The sequence below is a fragment of the Vulpes lagopus genome, chromosome 3, assembly GCF_018345385.1.
Source record: "Vulpes lagopus strain Blue_001 chromosome 3, ASM1834538v1, whole genome shotgun sequence".
NCBI classification, from domain to species: domain Eukaryota; kingdom Metazoa; phylum Chordata; class Mammalia; order Carnivora; family Canidae; genus Vulpes; species Vulpes lagopus.
In genome coordinates, this window is record NC_054826.1 from 70,696,092 (window position 1) to 70,719,715 (window position 23,624).

A 23,624-nucleotide genomic window follows, 5' to 3' on the forward strand; every position below is an offset into this window, starting at 1 on the left:
TTATCTGGGGGTATCAGATTTATTTACTGCAGCAACATAGAGCTGTTAACCAATGGTGGTATGCCTAGCTTTCCCAGTTTTATCCATAAAGGTTCATTCTATAATGACCTTGTTAATTAAGAATAGACTATTATTGTAAATATTAATCTTTAACATGGTAATACTTTTGTATTATGACATGTCCTATTATTTTATAGAAAATAACTAAATGCTTCAGAAAAAAATTAAACTCATCCATAATTGCCACTGTCTATTAAAATTACCATTAGAAGTTTTTGAAAAATATTTTTCCAGACTTTCTGGAGAGGAATTATGTAGTATATTGTAAGTAAACAAATATATATTAGTGTATATATTTGTACATAAATATATATGACTTTTAAACGAAGATTTTATTTTAATAGATGTGTATCCTGATGTTTTCCCTTAAAATTATCCCATAACCATCCTTTTATGCAACTTAAATATTTTATAAGCTTTTAAAATTGTTTTATAACATTCCATTAAATAAAGTTATTTTTTATGTTCACCAGTGGTTAGTTTGCGTTATAAAATAGACTCTTTGGTAGTTATTAATCAGCTACGTTTAAATTTCACTATGACATAAATTTGTAATTCTACATTTGTGTAGGAGAGCATCTTTGTTTACTAGAAAAACAATTTGAGAGTGATAATTTTGTGACTCTCATTTCCTTACCTAACTCCACCAATACACTGCATAAATAGAAGACTGAATTTATTTCTCTAGAACGCTTAATAACTATTTTAGTTTTGGTTGCCATTGCTGAATTGCTCATAAATATTTCTATACCTGTCACAGAAAAAGAAAAGGCGGATGTTTTACCTTTTAATTAGTTAGCTCTACCACAGCATTCCCATAACTGGGTTTATTTACAAGTTATTAATACATGTAATCGACTTTAGATTTCACTCTCATGTGAATACCCAACTTATAACTAAAGGTGAAAACCTTTATAATCATTCTCTTGAAATTTTAATTCATGACAATTTCACTTAGCCATTTCAATGCTTTTTAAATAGAGTGTAATAAACTGTATCATTAATTATCTCTGCCTGATTTCATCCTACTTAGAAGAAAAATGTTTAAATATAACAAAAGAGATTTTTAATATCTGAATAAATCCATATTCATTCAGTAAGATTTTGGATCCAATGTATGTTTTCAGAGTTAAATTAGAAAATCAAATATCAGTCTAGAAATACTAGAGCAATGAGAAAGAGAGCTCTTGAAGAGAAAAAAAAATGACTGATGCTGGTGAAATTGGGATATTTTCAGAGGTTTAGGATAGCTATGAGTCAGATCCATATGAAAATCATCTAGAGAGCTTTGTAGGAACTCCATGGAAAAACCCTACGGGAAGGTAAATAAATGATAGACACATAAATTAGAGAAATCCAAGTTAAGATGAAGTATACTGAGTTCCTTGAAGGATAGTAGCAATATATTTTAGGCAGTATCTTTTACCCTTCACCTTTTATTAGTTCTTATAATTTGCTGTCCAATGACATGTAGTTTGTAGCATCTTACATACTGTTAAAAACCAATCATGATGATTCCGACTGTTTTGTGAATGACACTGATATGGGGATCAGAAACCACACTCTGGATTTGCTTCTCACCCATGAGCTCCTTTGTCACATGTGGCAAATTCCAGATTGTAATATGTTCTTCAAAACAATTACTAATGAGAGTAAGAAAGAGAATTTATCTCATGGAGATACAATGCAAATTTCTGTTGCATCTAAGAGCAACATAAAAGAGAAATATAAATTTCATCAGAAAGACATTGTGACTAAGTTTAAATAAATTCATTGGCTATGGAAGTAAACTTCCCTATGGCATATATGCAATAATAATCTTATCCTTTTAAATTGTTAGCCTTTTCAGTGTGGAGAAATATTGTATTTTAGAAGGTAATTGAAACAATTGAAGTTTATACTTAATGTTTGAAAGAAGGAAGGAAGGAAAGGAAAGGAAAGGAAAGGAAAGGAAAGGAAAGGAAAGAGAAAGAAGAAGAAAAAGAAAGAAGAAAAAGAAAGAAAGAAGAAAAAGAAAGAAAGAAAGAAAAAGAAAAAAGGAAGAAAGGAAGGAAGGAAATTTGCTAACTTATAAACAATTCATTTGTTCCTAGTTTTATCTTTACATTTGTCATTTTGTGGCCTTTATTTTTTGGAGTTTCTGCTCTACTATATGCATGATACACTCAAAGAAGTCATTTAAAATAGTGCCAGGATTTTCTTATCACTCTGCCCCAAAATACAAATTTCGTAATTGAACACCCAAGTTGTTCTGTATTTTGAACTATAAACAAGGAATAGCACACAAATGAATACTGATTGTTTTTTATAAGAGTATTCAGCAACAGAGGCATCTAACATTGGCATCCAGTGTGCAGAAATTGAATGGTTTTATTGCGTAATATGGGAGAATTGCTCACTACTGTCTGTTCCTGCTGACAATCCTGATGTTCAATCTGGTAATATTCTCAAAGCTTTTTTTTTTTTCTTCTTTTTTTTTTCTTTTTAAGCCCAGTGCTTTGATATTAGATGTTAATAGGTTCTTGGTCTCTGGGAGAGGAAGAATGGGACAATTAACATGAAAAAGCTCCATCTAAGAGGAGTCATATAAGAAAGTATAGTTTGAATAAGAACGCCTAAGGTTTGGTTTATTTTTTCTGTTAGTTTACTTTGTCAAGATAAGGGCAGCATAAATGCAATAACCTAAACTTTTGCTCCTACATCAGAATAGCTAAGTAGCTGTGGAATTGAACTTCATTTGTTAATTGCTTCTTCTATGGCCATCTTCTCTGGTGATCTCTGGAATACTTTAGGTTCCCTCTAGCTACAATGGTTCTATACAGATGCAGAATATTAACATTACTATAGCACTATCTATGTGGTATTTGCAGAATTAAAACTATTTCTCTAAAATACACATAGATGATATCTCATGCTCAATGAAAATTATTGTGAAAATTTACAATGCATTCAGCTATATAATATTATAAACAATTGACATCATTTTTTATAAATTTTGAAAACATTTTAAACCTGTAATCTCCCCTTCCCATTATACATTTGGGATAGCCGAATAGTTACAAAATCACTGTATCTTTTATTTTTTTTTAAAGATTTTGTTTATTTTTTCATGAGAGACACACAGAGAGAGGCAGAGACATAGGCAGAGAGAGAAGCAGACTCCCCACAGGAAGACTGATGCAGGACTCAATCCCAGGGCCCCTGGGATCGCGACGTGAGCCAAAGGCAGATGCTCAACCACTTACCCACCCAGGTGCCCCCCCCCCATCACTATATCTTAAAGTCAGTCAGGTGAGACCTTAACATTTATAGGACCTTAGCATGTGGGACAAACTTGATTTTTAGTTATGGCTTAATTACTGTAACTATGAATTTTGGAATGATATTTATTTGGTCAAAGTCTCCATTTCTTCATCTTTAATGCTGAAATGCAACATACATGTCTTTTAGGACTATTATAAGAATTTAATGAAATAATACACATATGTTACTTAGGACAATTCTTGAAGAACAATAGTCATTCCCCAGTTTTTTTTTTTTAACTCAAACAAATTGACAGAGATGCTACTATATGAAAGTTAGGAGAGTTGAGGAAAAAGCCAAACTTTTTCTTAGTTATATTCTGGGGAAAAAATGATGCATGTTCAAAATTATTGTCTCATTATTTGTAGATATCTGTAGATAATAAATGTTATTGAATATATGGGATTAAACATTATTGTCTTACAATTTGGAAGCTAAACAATGCTTATTAAATCTAAAGTGGACATTGATACTGAATACCAGATGTTTAGAGTCTCCAGTGTCGGTACAATTGAGGAAGCGATATTGATTTATTAGCTAAATTCCATAGTTTACATTAGGGTTCATCATTTGTTGTAAATTCTTGAGTTTTGATAAATGTCTAAGGACATTTCTGCACCATGAAAGTATCATAAGAAATAGTTTCATTACACTGAACATCTCCAGTGCTTCATCCATTCATTCCTCCCTCATTACTTCAGAATCTCTAGCAACCATGATCTTTTTATTTTTACTATGTCCACAGTTTTGCCTTTTCTAGAATGTCATATAATTGGTATTATACAATGTGTAGTCTTTTCACACTGGCTTCTTTCATTAGCAATGTGCATTTAAGTTTGCTCTTTGTGTGTGTGTGTGTGTGTGTGTGTGTGTGTGTGCCTTTGATGCAGGCAGGTAGATCTGAGGGCCCAGGAGGGAGTCCCACAGGACCAGCCAAGAGAGTCCTTGGCTTTACACAGAATAGAAATCAAATGTGAGGCAGAGAAATAGAAATATAATGTATTAAATAGTGTAAGTGACAGAGAATAGCAGATAGAGTGTCAAGGAGACTTGGAAAGGAAATAAGGAGTCTCATCATTGCTTGGGGCTAGGGGCTTGTATTAGAAAAGGGTCTAGGGCACATGTTCCTTCAGGAATCCAGAGTAGGCCCCAATCAAAGTCAAGTGTCAGGGGAACAATAGGTGTTATTCCAGAAATTACTGAAGGTAGGGATACTGATGCCAGCATTAGCTGAGGTTTGTTTGAAGCTAATGTCCTGCAACATGTTGGGTTCTGGCTCTTCTTAGATCTTATCAGGTGTTTGAGGTGACAAAACTCATAATGATAACTTTCTTGCTTCCCTTTTGAACTGTTAACATAGCTTTTTTTGGCTTATTTAGAGGCAAACTATGGAACATACATGTGTAAATGCAGCCTACCAGATAAAGAGCATAGAAGAACTTTCTAAAATGGAGTCCATTCAGCTTTCCTACTCCAGCTTGAGAGCTTTTTTTTTTTTTTTTTTTTTTTTTTTTTTCCTAAATAATATTCCACTGTCTGGATGAATCACTTTGTTTTTCCATTCGTCTACTGAAGGACATTTTGGTTGTTTCCAAATTTTGGTAATGATAATTGAAACTGCTATAAACATGCATGTGAAGGTTTTGTGGGAATGTAAGTTTTAACTCCTTTGGGTAAATATTAAGGAGCACAATTGCTTAGATAGTAGGGTAAGAGTATATTTAGTTTTATAAGAAGCTGCCAAACTGTCTTCCAAAGTTAATATAACATTCTGCAGTCCCACTATAATGAATGAGAATTTCTGTTGCCCCACAGTCATCACATGATATTGTCGGAGTTCTGGAATTGATCGTTTTAATAGGGGTATTGTGGCATCTTGCTGGCTTTAGGGTATTGTGGCATCTTGCTGGCTTTAATTTTCAATTTCCTGATGATGTTTGATGCTGAGTATCTTTTCATAGGCTTATTTGTCATCTGTATCTGTCATTTGTATCTTCTTACTTGAGAGGTTTACCCAAATCTTTTGCTCATTTTAATTTAGATTTTTTATTTTATTGTTGGATTTTAAGAATTCCTTATAAAATTTGGATACTACACCTTTATTAGATATGTGTTTTGCAAATATTTTCCCCATTTGTGACTTGTCTTTTCATCCTCTTAAGAGTGACTCTTGCAGAGCAGCCGTTTTTAATTTTTATGAATTCTAACTCATCAATTTTTTCCTCTCATAATTTATATTTTCAGTGTTGTATTTAAAAAGTCATTGCCAAATCCAAGGTAACCTAGATTTTCTCCTAGGAACTTTTGAGTTTTGCATTTAAAATACAGGTCTCTGATTCAACATGTAATTTTTGCTTTACATATTTTTCCCCCGAACAGAAAAAAAATGCTTGAAATGAAATTAGTACCTTCCAAGTCAGAGCACACAAAGAGTAATTTTCAAAATTGAAAGCAAGATTTTTACATATTTAAAGTGAGTTTCTGTCAAAAATTCACTTGTTATCATGATGATAAATCTTGTTTAAGGAGAATTGATGGAGAAAGAATGATTAAATAAAATTTCTAACAAATGTAAAACTTTTCTAAATAAAACATCTAATTCTAAATAAAAGAATGATTAAATAAAATTTCTAATTTTTTTAAAGATTTTATTTATTTATTCATGAGAGACACACAGAGAGAGAAAGAGAGAGAGAGAGAGACAGGTAGAGACACAGGCAGAGGGAGAAGCAGGCTCCAAGCAAGGAGCCTGACGCAGGACTCGATCCCGGGTCTCCAGGATCAGGCCCTGGACTAAAGGCGTTGCTGAGCCACCCGGGCTGCCCCTAAAATTTCTAATTTTTAATTTAGAAAGAATGGTAAAATTTCTAATTTAGAAATAAAAAAATTCTAACACAACTTAGTGTACTACAAAGCAATAAGAATATAACTTTAGGATTATCTTTACTACAAAAATTATTTCTAACTCTACCAGATAAAAATTAAGTCACATTACTATACTACAAGATTCACTTATGTGGCATCAGTATTCTAACCAATAGTAAATTGCAAGTGAAGCAAATATTTACATTGTGGGGATTAGATTGTAGGCCTGATTCACAATTTCTGCCCAGTAAGACACTGAAATGGCATGCAATGATACTTTTGCCTATTTCCAAGCTTTTGACAAAATTTTTAATAAGTTCTAAGAGCCTACTTAAGACATACTAAAAGAAATATAAAAGCTTCAGTGACTTTATTTTTGTGATTTTGATTTCTATACAAGTTCATCTGCATAAGTACTACAGAGTTTTGTCGAAAAGTTTAACAAAAAACTTCATTAAAATTATAAAATGACAATACTTGTGATCGTGCATATTTTGGGAAGAGTAAAGGACGATAAAAGAAAATAATTATTTCTGGTTACTAACTTGTATAGCTTTTGTGAACAGGTGATCGTGCAAATTTTGGGAAGAGTAAAGGACGATAAAAGAAAATAATTATTTCTGGTTACTAACTTGTATAGCTTTTGTGAACAGGGATTGTACCTTATTTATCTTTTATATCATCTCATTTTCTAACTAGTTCTACTTACCTTAGGGAGGAGAGACCAATGGAAGGTTTTAAGTCTTCTGTAGAAAAGAGATGAGGAGAATTATTGAACTCTACATCTGAAACTAGTGATATACTATATGTTGGCTAATTGAATTTAAAGTAAAAAAAAAAAGAAAAGGGATGAGGAATTTTTTAATGTTTTATGTTTGGCTCCATATATGCTCTTTATTCTCAAAATATTACCTGCCTCCCTCTTTATGCAGGGTGTCAGGTAATTTGGAGACCAATCCTCGTGATCAAACAGAAATTTTAACCATCTTAAGGTAGACACATAAAATGTAATTTACTGGTGCATTCCATTTGCTTTTAGTTTCAGGTTTTTTTTGTTAATAGAGAAAAATTGCTGTGTTTGTGTTTGTTGAGCGTTTGTGTAGTTGCCTATAAAATGAGTTTTAAATGTACAGTTATAGGTCCAGGTGTGCAAAAGTGGAAATTTATTTTCTTACAATTAAGCTTAGTTTAACTCTCTGAGCTCATAAACCGTGGATAGCTAATCTTACCCTTGCCAATTTAAGAAACTTAACCTCTTTGGGCTTATAACTCAATCTCTTTAGAAAAAAATTCTTTAGAAAAAAAGATCCTTTTCTCTCTTTTTACTCTTTTCCTTAGAATTTTGTTGTAGGTCTGCATATATCAGGGGAGGAAACTTATTCCCCACTCAAGAGATTATAACATAAACCTTCTACTTCTTCAGGCTTTTGTCATTGATATATTCAAAGCCCAGCTTTGGGGATGAAACGAAAACAGATTTTTACCTCTCAACAAAGTCTGTTTTTGGCAAATAAAATGTGCTTTCACTTCCAGTATTTTCTTTGGGCTATAGATTTTTAAATTCTGCTTTGGAAGTCAAAAGCCAATAAATGAAGTTCTCTCTGAAGGTTTTATTTGTTTTCTACTTTGTCTAAGGCAAAGTCTAGAGAACGTGTGGCAAACTGAAGAATTAAGAAAAAATCATAGAAAAAATTTAAATGCATTTCAAAATCTTATTATGTGTTGCTTGCTGCAGTGACTAAAGATGGAGTTATTCAGAGAAGTTTGCAACAGATGAATTATCTTTTCGTCTAAGATATGTTCCTGTATTGTTTTGTTTCTTATGGTTTCCCAACATAATAGAAACCCTTTGCATCTCAGGATAGCTATAAAATGATTGATAGAAATTGCTACTACTTCAACAATTCTCTGCTCTAAAAATAATGCACTTCAGCATTTCCCACAACATCAGGACATTCCACTCCTCACCCCAAATCAAATGTTAAACTGGCATTCTGAAATGAACAGAAATACTCAATAAATTCAACAAAAATGCAGTATTCTGAATGTACTTTTTCTACAATAACGTTTTCTTTCTCTTAAACCTCATTTTAAAAATGATGCAATCTTTGAGTCCAAGTGCATCTATAGTTAAAAATAATAAAATAAAATAAATAAAATAAAATAAAATAAAATAAAATAAAATGGAGGTAGAGTTCCTAGTGAGCTCTGCTAGGTCTGACAAATAAACCTATTTCATTACCAAAAACTTCAGAGATACATCAGGAGGAAGTTTTACACAAAGTATTTGGTGTTTAATTTCTTTCTGAGGGGTTTAACGTTATAGAGAAAAGCAGTGTTTATCTTGGAAGATTAATTATCTAATAGACTGCAATTTCTGTTTAATTAAGGACAAAATCATAGCTGCCACAAACTATTTTTTCACTTCTATAGGAGTGAACAAAACAGCTCTGCAATCTAAAATTAACCACCTATACAGATTAAACACATTATATATGTATGTGTGTGTAAATAAGTAGTATTAGTTTTTTTTTAAAAAAAAAAAACTTACAATATACTTGAAAAGTAATAGCCTCTTACTATGTCATTAAAATTCACATTTATGGACTTTATGATTACATACTTTCCACATTTAAACTTGTACTTTCAGTTCTAGGGAAATTTGATGATGATGAAATACATGCACTTTCTATTGAGATGGGACCATGCTTGGATTTATTGTAGGCCTTTTGGCACGTTCATAACTGAATGCTACAAATTAGGTTAAAACTTTAGTGAATTTATAATGAAGGCTTTCAGTGTTTAATCCTTTTCATGCAAATGACCTGATGGTCCTTGAGATGGGTTAAACTAAGTGCACAGATTGTGTCTATTGCATTTATAACCCACGATTTAGGATTCAGACAAAACAATTTACTGGTCTCAGGTATGTTACAAGAGGATTTCATTCATTTAACAAACACTTCTGTAGGTCTAACAGGTGCCATGTATTGTGCCAGGGACTAGATATGACACCTCAAACAATAAAATAAAATTCTTACACAAATATATTTCACAGTCTACTAGACAGGCAGTTGGATTAGTACATCATTAAAACATGGGAAGAAGCTGTAATGAAAACATATAAGCCATTTAATGGGAATCCAAAACTATATAGGACCAAATTTATCTTGTAGTAGGTCAGCATGAATTTCCTGAGGAAGGAATATTTGACTTAGTGTTGTAAAACAATAGTAGGAGTTAACCAAGCAGACCAAAGGAGATTGGCAGGTCTAATACTGTGATCTATAGTAAGAAATACATATTTGATGTTTGTCCCATTTATGGTACAGAACTCATAACTTTTGGAATTTCCCAAATGATGAGAGTGATAAAAAGTGTTTTTTGTTTTGTTAATGAGGTAACCTTTGTAATCTACCCACCTCCCCTTAGGGGCTGGTTGCCAGAGTAATGGACCACTTGATTAGAAGATTGGAACTTTGAGTCCCATCCCCTGGCCTCTGGAGAGGAAGAACTGGAGGGTGAATCAATTGCCAAAGGCCAGTGGTTTAATAAATCATGCCTATGTCATGAAGCCTCCCTAAAAGCCCAAAAGGACAGGGTTTTGGAGAGCTGCCAGGTTAGGAATATTTGAAGATGTGTGGACAATAGCACATCTGGAGAAGGCCTTTAAGCTCCTCACCCTTCCCACATATTTTGCTTTATGCATACTTTCATCTGGCTGTTCTGAGTTATAAAAGTTAAATCTAGTAAGTAAAATGTTTTTCTGAGTTCTGAGAGCTGCTCTAGCAAATTAATCAAACCCAAGGAGGAGGTCGTGGGAGTTGATTTATAGCCAGTGGGATCAGAAGGACAAGTAATAACCTAGGCCTGCAACTGGCTCTGAAGTGGGGGCGGGAGGCAGTCTTATAGGACTGAACCCTTAACCTGTGGGATCTGATGCAAGCTTTGGGTAGATAGTGTCAGAATTGAATTGTACAACATTCATTTGGTGTCCAGAGAATTGCCTGTTGGTATGGGAATGCCTCCACTATAGCTTAAATTCTATTATACACCAATGAACATTAGTTGAGTGGAACTCTATAGCTTTATTTTTCTACGTATTTAGAATAGCTGATATTTTTTAAATGTTTTATAATCTGCAGAGTGTTGTTTTTAATCAGAATTAAGGATTCCACCATTGTATACTTTATTTTTATTTTGATCTAGAGATTTTCCTCAATTTGCACCTATGTATCACCCAAATCTAAAATCAAGTCAGTTGGAACTAAAATCTAAAATAATATGTAATCTATAAAAACGCAGATAAAAATATGGTTCTATATTTCACAAGTTTTGTTGTTAAAGAGATATAAGAAAAATCATTTCTTTTTTTTTCTTTCTTGTCAGTGTGTCCTTTATTCCCAGTGAGTATTGCATCTGAAGTCAGAAGTTAACATGAATTATAATATGCTACACTAATTTGATCTGTTTACTTACAGAGAGCCATATCCTAGAAGATGTCAACAAATGTATCATAGCATTGAGAGACCAGGATGCTGATAATTTAGACCGTGCTGCAGGTGCTATCAGAGGACGAGCGGCAAGAGTTGCTCACATTGTCACAGGCGAAATGGACAGTTATGAGCCAGGAGCTTACACTGAAGGTGTGATGAGAAATGTTAACTTCCTTACAAGTACTGGTAAGTCTCGGTCCCCAATAACAGCTGAATTGTTCCTGATTTTTGAATCTGTGTAACTACCAAATATTCATACACATGGCAAGAATCTCTGCCTGTGTCACTTGATTTGAAATAGATTGTTCTCTCATCTGATAGATCCTTGCATCTTGTGGTTATATGATTCAAAGTTTATTTCTAGAACTGAATATTTTCATTGGGAAAAATAAGTCTTTTATAAATTTATGTGTCATATAAATTACCTATAAGCCTTAGCCACATAGGAATGTTTATTAATGCCAGAATGGTTAGATATATAATTGGGCCAGATGTGATAAGTATGTAATAGTTTCCAAATCCTCTTTTAGCTGTATCATTGATAACCCCAGGTTTTTGTTGACATTACTTAAACAGAAAACTTATCCTACATTTATAGAGAAAGGTTCTGTGCTGTCTTTCAGTCTTTCACAAAACAGCCATTTTGTTCTTTTACATAATCTTCTTTGATTACTTAGGATATATGCATCAGGATTTTGTCTTGGTTGCAGCATCCAACCAATATTATTATTATTATTATTATTATTATTATTATTAATATTTTCTAAATCAGCCAGTAAATGCTTACTTTGAATCACTCAGTGAAAATGTCATCATCTTTAACACTATTAACATTTCTCCTTATAGAAACTTATAGAATCATTTGAATTCTTAGGATTTAGAAAAAATGGATACAATTGAATGAGGGCAATCAGCTATTATTAGAAGTCATCATGGCAGAACTTTTTCCCGTGAAAACCCTTTGTGCTCTGTGAATTCCTCAGGTTGAATTTTTCTTACTAATAACTTCTTAACATTAGGGTGATGGTGCACCCACGATCACTAAAATATTTGAAATTCCATACTTAAGCCATCAATTCTATATAGAGAATTTTTCTTTAGGTTATGCATAGGGCAAATCAAATTCGGACAATATATAAGTTGTTTAAGGAAAGTGGTGGAAGGAATGTGGATGGGTGATTTTATGGGGGGCAGGAGAGGACCTCCTCTTAAAATTAAATGACTAAGAGTAACACAGCAATAGTTGAATAAACAAATCTTCACTAGGAACTAGGTCTGAAGAGGTATACCACAAGATAAGCTTAGCAAGGTTTGTAGAGAACTGATGATTAATTTTGCTGTTTTCCTAATATTTTGGTATAGAAAATCATTGATGAATCTTGGCACATAATTTTCTCATGATCCCTTTTAAAATATTGCTAAAATAGTGAAATGTTGAAGACAGGCTAAGGAAAGGTGAAGGAGGTACATCTGCAGCTCTTGATATTATATTTCTATAACAACTCAAAGTCACTGATGTTACAAATAGGGCACATGGTAGTTGTCAGATGGCACGTACCACATACCACATAATGAAGTATCGTAATATATTTACTTGCTTATGGAGATGATTGTGTTCTGCATCTCTTCCACACTAAATTTTATGGGTCTTTCCTTGTTGGTCAAATCAAGGACAGAGGTATTTGATTTCTTTTCTACTTTCTGAGAATGGATTTGTAAGTGAAAGAAGAATGCAGCAGGGGTTCTTCTTTTAGCCAGCTGAAAATTTTCTGCAGGGAATTGAAGGTCTAACCTTCAGGATTTTAGATGTATGTTGCCTCTGTCTCAGTTTTGTAATTGTATTAGTAATGTCTTATGAACGCACTGGACTTTATATCTGCTACAAGCAAAGAAGTGGAAATGAAGTTCTAAACTGTCCAGGATGTAAAGTGTGTTATAGGAACCCTGTTCACAATCAATTCTTATAATCCAGAATAAGAAAATAAAAATAAAGCAAAGTTATTTACACATTTAATTTATAAGTTTGTTAATACCTCTATGACTTATAATGATCTTACACAATAACTAACCAGTGTGGCTACAAATTCATTCATTCAGAAGATAGAGAACTCCTTTTTCCTCTAATTAGTTGTGTGTAACTTTAATTAAAATTCTCTCAGTAAATTATGTTCTGTGCCTCAAATATAATAAATACAGAATAATTCTGGGTTGTTCTGTAAGTTCCATTATTAATGTAACTGTAATTTATGACTTTCCAATTTTGTCATTTTAGTTTTTCAGATAATATTTTCATTTATCTTTGGGGAGGGAGTCTCATTTTTCTTTTATATGTCTAATTCCAAAATTTTCTCCAGTTTTTCTTGAAATTTATCAAAAGCATACCTCACTAAAGGGAATTCTAGGCAATAAATTAGATGAAAATGCTAATTAGATCAATTTGATCTTAACTAAAGTTGAAATATGTGAGCATTTTCTCTCCCATAGAGATATTATCTGAGAAAAATACTTCCAACTATTCTATCCTTCATAATTAAATAACAGAAGATGTTCATCTCTGTTCATATCTGCTCATAACTTGGACTTATTATTTATAAATAATCCTCAAATTAAGTAATTGGAAATGCCATGTTTTGTGTCATGAAACCTTAATCATTCACATTTTAGCAAGTGAATGGTCTGTGTGGCCTGTTTTTCTTTTCTCCTATACAGTTCTCAGGTCTTGACCCTGCTTCCTGAAAATAACTTAATAAGGAGCTATTGTGAATTGTTTTTATTATTGAGACTTCCTTAACACTGCAAAATTTGCCTTAAAGTACTGTAATCAATGATGAAACCTAAGCCATACTTATCTAAATCACAGAGTGTTTTTGGAACATTGCACCTTTGATTTTAATCAGACTTTGTGGCTCATTAGCACATTTTCAAGATTTGATGATCTTCTAAGTATTTTCTCAGCATTAGGAAGCAGAGCTGCCCTGTTACATTTTGGGAATTTACATTGTTCATAAACTGTACCAGTTGGTTTTAAGTGAAATGTAGGCAACATCTGGAATGCTGCATTTCATTCAATGGAGGCATGATTTTATCATCTCCATATGATATTCTTTGTTCTGCCCAATTTTCCCCTGTTATGAAGCATCTTCATCTGTCAGAAATTCCTGATATGGGAGAGAAAAAATATTAGTCATTTTCTGTAAATAACCTCAATTTTAGTGTGAAGGCTTAGAAGTTATATTGTTAACACCATCTTTAGTTCTTTCACACTAGATTAGGGAGAAACCTAAACAAAGAGGAAACTGATAACAGTACTTTTTGTGTGTGATTTATGGACTCTTTTCAAATTCAGAGATTAGAAGACCCCAAAACATCTGTTGCAAACCACCAAACTCCTCCTGGTTTCAATGTCAGCCAGCCTCATGGACCAAAGCAGAATAGGCACATAAAGAAACCTGACCGAGACACCCTGGTGGCATCCACTGCTGGCAACTTGCAGTGAGGCAAGTAAAAGGTCATTCATCAAGTACTCCATCAGACCCAAATTGGAAAATGTGAACTTAGAATCCTCTCCCTAATAGAATGGAGAAGAGCTATATATGGTTGCAATTTTTCTTCTTAAAGACACATGAGATAGTTGAAAAAAATTTTGAGACAACAAATATTTCCAAAAACTTCTTGTAAATTTTTTTTGCAGCCAGTTTAAACAACAGCATCTCTGATCTATAGCCTTAAATAATTACAGGATAAAATACAAAGATTTTAGTTTTACAGTTTTTCCCTCCACAATCCAGCAGAGGTTGAAAATTAGTGATCCATATACTAGATATGACCCAGTATGACTCAAAAGACTTTTTACATGTCCAGTAGTGTTCTGACCAACATAACTTTGTTTTGTATTTAGGAAATACATATATCCTAGATTAATGGCTTATTCTGATAAATGGGAAAGTCTGGCAACACTAGAGCAGAGTTTGGCTGGAGCTTAGTGGTGTCTTCCTTTTCTTTGAGCCTGGGCCATAGTCTCCTACACTCCCTTTCATTATATACTGCTTCACTCACTTAATTTATCTGTCTGAACTTGGTAGGCATTTGAGTTCACCTAAACATGCATGTGTGTGTGTGTGTGTGTGTGTGTGTGTGTGTGTGTTTTCCTATTGTGGGCCAAAGGCACTTTCTACTCATCTAAGTCAATAGTTTCATATTTTATTTTCACATTTTATTCTTCTTTCAAGAAATAGTTCATATCCTTGTCCTCTAGAAACTTTTCTTTTTTCCATCTGGCAATTGTGAATTCTTTATGACTTCATGTACTATAGATTTTAAAGGACTTGCCATTCACTAGCATCATTCCCGACAACTATATGCTGTTGATGAACTCTTCAGATATACTTACATAGAAATTATTCTTCCTTCAAAATAGAATGTAAGCTATAGAAGAAAAGGAAACTTAAAAAAATTTATTTATTCACGAGAGACACACAGAGAGAGAGGCAGAGAGATAGGCAGAAGGAGAAGCAGGCTCCCTGCAGGGAGCCTGATGTGGAACTTGATCCCAGGATCCCGGGATCACGACCTGAGCCAAAGGCAGACACTCAACCACTGAGCCACCCAGGAGTCCTGAAAAGGAAACTTGTATGCTTTGGATTTCTTTATTTCTCTTTGCATCTCTTCCAGACCTACCACCGTGTCTTGCATGTGTTAGATTAAAATAAAACAAAACAGCACAACAACTCTTGAATTGTGTCTATATGCCTGTACTAATTCCATTCCAAAAGTGAAAAGTCTCTTCTTCTCTACTGCCCCTCTAACATTGTAATTATTGTCTGACCCTTTCTCAAATGCTGCCAGTTTTGCATAGGAGCTTCTGATTCCCCTTCAGTAGAAATAATTGCTCTCATTATCTGTGTTACCATGGATGAGCTTGTCCTCTAGTTAGTGCTTATTTCACTTTGCCTTGTATCATAATCAGTCATTTACATATAAGTTTCTTCAAGTAGATTGTAACATTTTTAAAGGCAGACATCATACTTTATTATTTTTATATTTCCCAGTTGCATTTTACATGTCATAGAGGTGCTCAAGTCCTTTAACCAACTTAAAATTTAAAATTCACTACAATAGTATACTATGATACATTCTAATACAGTTAAGCAAGTGAACAAGTTATAATCCCAGTTCATGAAAAGACAAAAAGCAAAACTCAAAAACATAGTAGACTATGTCAAAGGCTGGGGGAGAGAGAAGGTCAGGGAACTGATTCATTTCTATCCAGAGTGAGATATTAGCTACTTCCAGAAAACTTGGGATCAGATATTTAAAACGTCTTTAACAGGCTTTTGAACAAGAGATCCGATCATTTTTTTGTATTCTATTACTTATAAGAACCATCCTTAGAGCGTCTGGTGAAAGATCCCATTGCACCTAATTTCACTAATGGTTCTAGCAAATCACTGTAAGGAGTAGCAACCATACCTGTTGCTATTCCTAGTGAACTTCCTTTTTGTGGTAGCAGTTTGAGACAGGACTCCCACTTAGTTACCTAGTTTTTACTTTTAGCTTCAGCTCTAATCTGACACCCTTTGACACCGAGAGCATTAACAGGAAGCTTCTATCTGCAGATCATTTGGCTAACCTGGATAAACAAGTGTCTTCCTGTTGGTGATGCCAACATCAGAAATGAAATGACAACCCAGCCTCCTTAAAGAAGAGGAAGTTCCCGTGGCTTTGGATGTATTTCTCTTGCTGTAGTATTTGGGGAATCCTGGGCCAGCATTGTGAGTTAAAGAAAGTAGCAGCTAGAACTCCTAATGGGAACCCTGTTTTCTGCCTACAGAGAACTGGATTTGAATAAGATCCATATCTAGTTGGTGGGCTGAGGATACGTTTTTATCTTGACATATTAATTAATTGGAAATATACACTTATCAGGGAAAAAATACTGTAAAAACTGAAAAAAATATACTAGGGATGCGAAGGGTTTTTGACTTTTTAGATCCTGAGACAAGTACATGGAATAATCTAAAGAAACAAAACAAAACACGGTTGATGATAACTTTATTAATAAAAAGAATACATTCTTACAGGGTAGAAATTTTATTATCAAAGGAGGAAATAATGTAGGTGCTTAAAAGTGGATTTCAGGGAGGAAGAGGGGGCAAGAGTAGGGTCCCCAAGTCACCTGTCCCCATCAAATTACCTAGATAACTTTCAAATCATCCTGAAAACCTACGAATTCAGTCTGAGATTTAAAGAGAGAACAACCTGGAATGCTACAGTGAGAAGAGTTTGTGCTTCTATCAAGGTAGGAAGATGGAAAAAAAAATAAAGAAATAAAAAGCATCCAAGGGGGAGGGGCCCCAGTAAGGAGCCAAGCTAAGACTGTGGGGCGAGTGTCCCCAGGACAGGAAAGCCCCGTCCTGGAGAAGCAGGAGCTTCACCAATCTTCCCGAAGGGAAAGGGGCTTGCAGGGAGTTGGAGCAGGATCTCATGAGGGGCGGGGCACTGGGGGACACAGCCCAGGATCCGGCGCTCCCCCCGGGACAGACAGAGGCCAGGAGGGCACAGGACAGCAAGGACGCTCCTGCCGCTGGGCGCCACGAGCTGTGCAGATCAGCAAGCCCCGCCCCTGGAGCATCCAGGCCCCTGCGGATTGTGAGTTGTGGTAGTTACTGCAGGAGCTGACTCCAGGGCTGGAGAGCTGGCCGCCGCCACTGTTGTTCTTCCTGGGGCCTCACAGGATAAACAACCCCCAGTGAGCCTCACAGTGGCCTCACAGGATAAACAGGATAAACAGCTCCCACAGAGCCCTGCACCAGACAGGGGGCTGAGCAGTTTCCCCAGGTGCTCACACCTGAGAATCAGCACAGCAGGCCCCTCCCCCAGAACCAGCTAAAAGGACAGGGGAAAAGCAAGTTATTGACCAAGCAGCACTGGAAAGTTCCCAGAGAAGTCGACGGATTTGCAGTATATAGAATCAAAGGATACTCCCCCTTGTTTTTTGTTTTGTTTGCTCCCCCCCCCTTTTTTTTTCTTTTTTTTTCTTCTTCTTTTTTCTTCCTTCTCTTCTCTCTTTCTCCTTTTTCCAGTACAACTTGTTTTTGGCCACTCCGCACTGAGCAAAATGACTAGAAGGAAAAACTCACCTCAAAAAAGGAATCTGAAACAGTCCTGTCTCCCATAGAGTTACAAAATTTGGATTACAATTCAATATCAGAAAGCCAATTCAGAAGCACAATTATAAAGCTACTGGTGGCTCTAGAAAAAAGCATAAAGGATTCAAGAGACTTCATGACTGCAGAATTTAGATCTAATCAGGCCGAAATTAAAAATCAATTAAGTGAGATGCAATCCAAACTAGAGGTACTAACAATGAGGGTTAATGAGGTAGAAGAATGAGTGAGTGACATAGAAGACAAGTTGATGGCAAGGAGGAAAACTGAGGAAAAAAGAGAAAGACAAAAGATCATGACAATAGGTTACGGGAAATAAATGACAGCCTCAGAAGGAAAAATCTACATTTAATTGGAGTTGTCAAAGGCACCGAAAGGGACAGAGGTCCAGAATATGTATTTGAACAAATCATAGCTGAGAACTTTCCTAACCTGGGAAGTGAAACAGGCATTCAGACCCAGGAGATAAAGAGACCCCCCCAAATCAATAAAAACCACTCAACACCTCGACATTTAATAGTGAAACTTGCAAATTCCAAAGATAAAGAGAAGATCCTTAAAGCAGCAAGAGACAAGAAATCTCTAACTTTTATGGGGAGAAATATTAGATTAAGAGCAGACCTCTCCACAGAGACCTGGCAGGCCAGAAAAGGCTGGCAGGATATTTTCAGGGTCCTAAATGAGAAGAACCGACAGCCTTACTTTATCCAGCAAGGCTCTCATTCAAAATAGGAGAGATAAACAGCTTCCAAGATAGGCAGAAACTGAAAGTATATGTGACTACCAAGCCAGCTCTGCAAGAAATACTAAGGGGGGCTCTGTAATAGAAAGAGGAGGTCCAAGGGAACAATCCACAAAAACAGGGACTGAATAGGTATCATGATAACACTAAATTTATATCTTTCAATAGTAATTCTGAACGTGAATGGGCTTAATGATCCCACTAAAAGGCGCAGGGTTTCAGACTGGAGAAAAAAGCAAGAACCATCTATTTGCTGTCTACAAGAGACTCATTTTAGACATAAGGACACTTATAACCTGAAAATAAAAGGTTGGAGGACCATTTACCATTCAAATGGTCCTCAAAAGAAAGCAGGGGTGCCATCCTTATATCAGATAAACTAAAGTTTATCCTGAAGACTGTAGTGAGAGATGAAGAGGGACACTATATCATACTCAAAGGATCTATCCAACAAGAGGACCTAACAATCATCAATATTTATGCCCTGAATGTGGGAGCTTCTAGTTATACCAATCAATTAATAACCAAAGTTAAGACATACTTAGATAATAATACACTTATACTTGGTGACTTGAATGTAGCACTTTCTACACTCGACAGATCTTCTAAGCACAACATCTCCAAAGAAACAAGAGCTTTAAATGATACACTGGACCAGATGGATTTCACTGATATTTACAGAACTTTGTATCCAAATACAACTGAATACACATTCTTCTCAAGTGCACATGGAACTTTCTCCAAAATAGACCACATACTGGGTCACAAATCAGGTCTTAACCAATACCAAAAGTTTGGGATCATCCCCTGCATATTTTCAGACCATAATTCTTTGAAATTAGAACTAAATGACAAGAAGAAGTTTGGAAGGATTTCAAACACGTGGAGGTTAAGGACCATCCTGCTAAAAGATGAAAGGGTCAACCAGGAAATAAGGGAAGAATTAAAAAGATTCATGAAAACTAATGAGAATGAAGATACAACCTTTCAAAATCTTTGGGCTACAGCAAAAGCAGTCCTGAGGGGCAAATACATCGCAATACAAGCATCCATCCAAAAACTGGAAAGAACTCAAATACAAAAAGCTAACCTTGCACCTAAAGAAGCTAGAAAAATAAACAGCAAATAGATCCTACACCCAGGGAAGAAGAGAGTTAATAAAGATTCGAGCAGAACTCAATGAACTAGAGACCAGAAGAACTGTGGAACCGATTACAAAACCAGGAGTTGGTTCTTTGAAAGAATTAATAAGATAGATCAACTATTAGCCAGCATTATTAAGAAGAAGAGAGAAAAGACTCAAATTAATAAAATCATGAATGAGAAAGGAGAGATCACCACCAATACCAAGGAAATATAAACGATCTTAAAAACTTATTATGAGCAGCTATACGCCAATAAATTAGGCAATCTAGAAGAAATGGATGCATTTCTGGAATACCACATTAACAAAATACAGCATCCACTCCTGATCAAAACTCTTCAGAGTGTAGGGATAGAGGGAACATTCCTCAGCATCTTAAAAGCCATCTACGAAAAGCCCACAGCAAATATCATTCTCAATGGGGAAACACTGGGAGCTTTTTCCCTAAGATCAGGAATAAGACAGGGATGTCCACTCTCACACCAGTGAGAATGGGAAAAATTAACAAGACAGGAAACAACAAATGTTGGAGAGGATGTGGAGAAAGGGGAACCCTCTTGCACTGTTGGTGGGAATGTGAACTGGTGCAGCCACTCTAGAAAACTGTGTGGAGGTTCTTCAAAGAGTTAAAAATAGATCTGCCCTATGACCCAGCAATTGCACAATTACCCCAAACATACAGATGCAGTGAAACGCCGGGACACCTGCACCCCGATGTTTCTAGCAGCAATGTCCACAATAGCCAAACTGTGGAAGGGAGCCTCTGTGTCCATTGAAAAATGAATGGATAAAGAAGATGTGGTCTATGTATACAATGGAATACTACTCAGCCATTAGAAACGACAAATACCCACCATTTGCTTCAACGTGGATGGAACTGGAGGGTATTATGCTGAGTGAAATGAGTCAATCAGAGAAGGACAAACATTATATGGTCTCATTCATTTGGGGAATATAAAAAATAGTGAAAGGGAATAAAGGGGGGAAAGGGGAGAAAATGAGTGGGAAATAGAGAGGAGACAGAACACGAGAGACTCCTAACTCTGGGAAATGAACAAGGGGTGGCGGAAAGGGAGGTGGGCGGGGGGTGGGGATGACTGGGTGTTGGGCACTGAGGGGGGCACTTGATGGGATGAGCACTGGGTGTTATGCTCTTTGTTGGCAAACTGAACTCCTATTTTTAAAAAAGTGGATTTCAGGAAACCATAGAGAGGGCCTTAAGTATTCCTACGTCTGGAATATTAAAATATGTTACTTTGAGGCTGATGCTGAATGACATATGGATAGGAAGGCCTAAAAGGAAGGAAACATTGGAAGAAAGAAGTGGAAGATGTGGACCTGTTGTGTGGATATTCACTACTGCAACAGTGTTCTAGAGGTGTTGTATCTTCTTTAAGTTTAGTCTAAAACTCCTATGACCAGGCTTCATTGCATGTTCTCCAGACAAGGAAGGCATTATCTGGAAAGGGAAATAGGTCCTACCTTTCTTTCTCGTCTTATTTTCACGTACTTTCAGTAAAAAGATTAATTCAGTTTTATATTATGGGCCTTTATGTGAAGGTGTAAATACAACAATAACGTATTAGGGATGAGGATTGGGGTAAATACAACAATAACATATTAGGCATGAGGATTTAGGCATGCCTAAAGGATTAGGCATGAAGTTCCAGTTTCAGCTATGGATTCCAAACAATGGAGACTAACGATGGCTAAATCAAGTAGAAAACAGACAAACACACAAACACAGGAAGATAGACTGCAAAGGATGCTATATATTGGAATCCAGTTAGTCACCCCAAAGAGCAATCACTTGAGGTGCCATTCCAGCCCTCTCTGAACATTTAATGCCATTATTGGCATCTTAACATTATAATACTGGACCCCACAGATGGTACATTAATTTAATACCACATTCCAAATACTTCTACTAATGGAATAAAAACCTAAAGAAATTCCTGCTTTTGTCTCACTTGAATTCACTTGAATTCAACTTCCTGAGCTGAGGCATCATATTAGTAGAGTTTGAATCATGTGCCCACACCTTGACTATTGATATGGGGTGGGAGCAGTTGGTAAGTACTGGCTTTGAGTTTCTGTGGAGACAGTGCTTGGCCTCACACTGAGACCCTCATTCAGGCAGGTTCCCTAGCACAAGAACAGGTTTTGGAGTCTAGGGATGTGGAAGTGTTAAAAGGCAGCAGAGGTAGACCACCACCAAGGGAGTAAAAGGACCCAAAGAAGGGAAATTGAGGACTGACTTTACCATCTTGGGTTGATCTTCGATGTCAGGATAAGAAAAATGCTTCCATAATCACCCAGGTAGGAGCACTGCCTTTCAGCATCTTGTTGCCAAACCCATTTTTTTGATGGTTTATAAAATTTAAAAACAAGGATAAAAGCATGCTTGATTCCTGATAGATGTATTAAATGAAGTGTTATGATAGCACTTAAAATCTAAGTATGTTCCAGGGTGTATATGCCTTAGCAGAATATCTGATGTGAATGTGATTCTGTTGCCAAGACAATGGCAAAGGTAGACATATAGGGGAAGGGGATCTGTGAAGTCTTGTGAAAAAGTGAAAAAAAAATATCTTGTGATGATGTCTTCCTTTATTCTTTAACAATGACAAATAAACCCAAATAGGGTTGTATCCTATTATTGTTCAAATGTACAGTGAAATATATCAAAAGATATGATTTTGTTTTAAATCCAAAGGGATGGGGCATCTGACCTCATTTACTTTAAGATTTTTTAAGGACTAACCATTTTTTGTAACAGCATAAACTAGTGTCTTCTAAAATCACAGTGTGTGCATAGCCACTGGGAAAGAGTAGTGGCTATTTAAGGCCAGTGGGGATGAGAGGCTCTGGAGTCTTAAGTAATGTTAGGTCCTTCCCAGCAATCCTGAGAACTACAGGGATCAATACATTAATACATCAATACCCCACTAAAACACACCCATGTCCACACAGGGAGCTCTGTGCTAGGCTACCATCTATTGGGTAATCAGACAATTAAGTCTCTTTATAGTACAATTATTGTAAAATGTTTTGCGAACTGTAACGTATATGTTTTTTAAAATGTAGACAAATATCTGACAGGAGTCTCCTTCCTTCTGCTCCATCTTGAAAGTTAGATTTCTGAAACTAAGGAAATAGCTCCCTTTAGGTGTTACAAGTATCTAGTTCATGAGATCTTTATATATAGCCTGAAAAGTCTGATTATATACTTATTGATATGGACTGGTAAAACTTTTATATACTCATCTGTAAAGTAAATATGAGACTCAAGGTCACTGAGTCTAGAAAATAAACGGAGGTGGTATGTCTTTCAGATTTTCCTCTGGCTTTGAAGTAAGCATTAACCATGTGAATGTATAAATCAGATTGCATGTCTTTGGGAGTTAAGTAATTGGTGCAGATAGCTGAGCTTCACTGGCAATAATTTTAGCCATTTCATCTTCAGTCTCTGTTTCTCAACTATATTTTATATCATTCTTTTCCTGAAATTCTTTAAATGTAGTCATACTTGTGTGGGCATGGTGACCGTGGACATAATGATATTGCCACATATCCAAGATGAGAGCATGTGTAGTGAGTGAAGATTTAAGCATTTCTAAGGTAGATAGCACCTATAGCTGTTGGCAGAATAAGACAGTAATGCATTTATACTATTAAGCTTTGTGGTTATGGGCAGCCTGGGTGGCTCAGCGGTTTAGCGCCACCTTCAGCCTGGAGCCTGATCCTGGAGACCCGGGATCCAGTCCCACGTCAGGCTCCCTGCATGGAGCCTGCTTCTCCCTCTGTCTGCATCTCTGCCTCTCTCTCTCTCTCTTTCTCTCTGTGTG

The 23,624-nt window shown here is 35.7% G+C and overlaps 1 protein-coding gene across 7 annotated transcripts in view; it reads left to right on the top strand.

The window, feature by feature from the left end:
• Nucleotides 1-23,624, top strand: part of CTNNA3 (catenin alpha 3) — a 1,730,823-nt gene that overhangs the window by 1,258,262 nt on the left and 448,937 nt on the right. For 6 of the 7 annotated variants that reach the window (XM_041748054.1, XM_041748055.1, XM_041748051.1 and 3 more), the window contains one exon: nucleotides 10,710-10,910. In XM_041748054.1, coding sequence (XP_041603988.1) covers nucleotides 10,710-10,910 — 201 coding nt within the window. Of the gene's footprint in view, nucleotides 1-10,709; nucleotides 10,911-16,339; nucleotides 16,708-23,624 lie in introns of those variants that run through there. The other variant, XM_041748056.1, reaches the window with a different exon arrangement.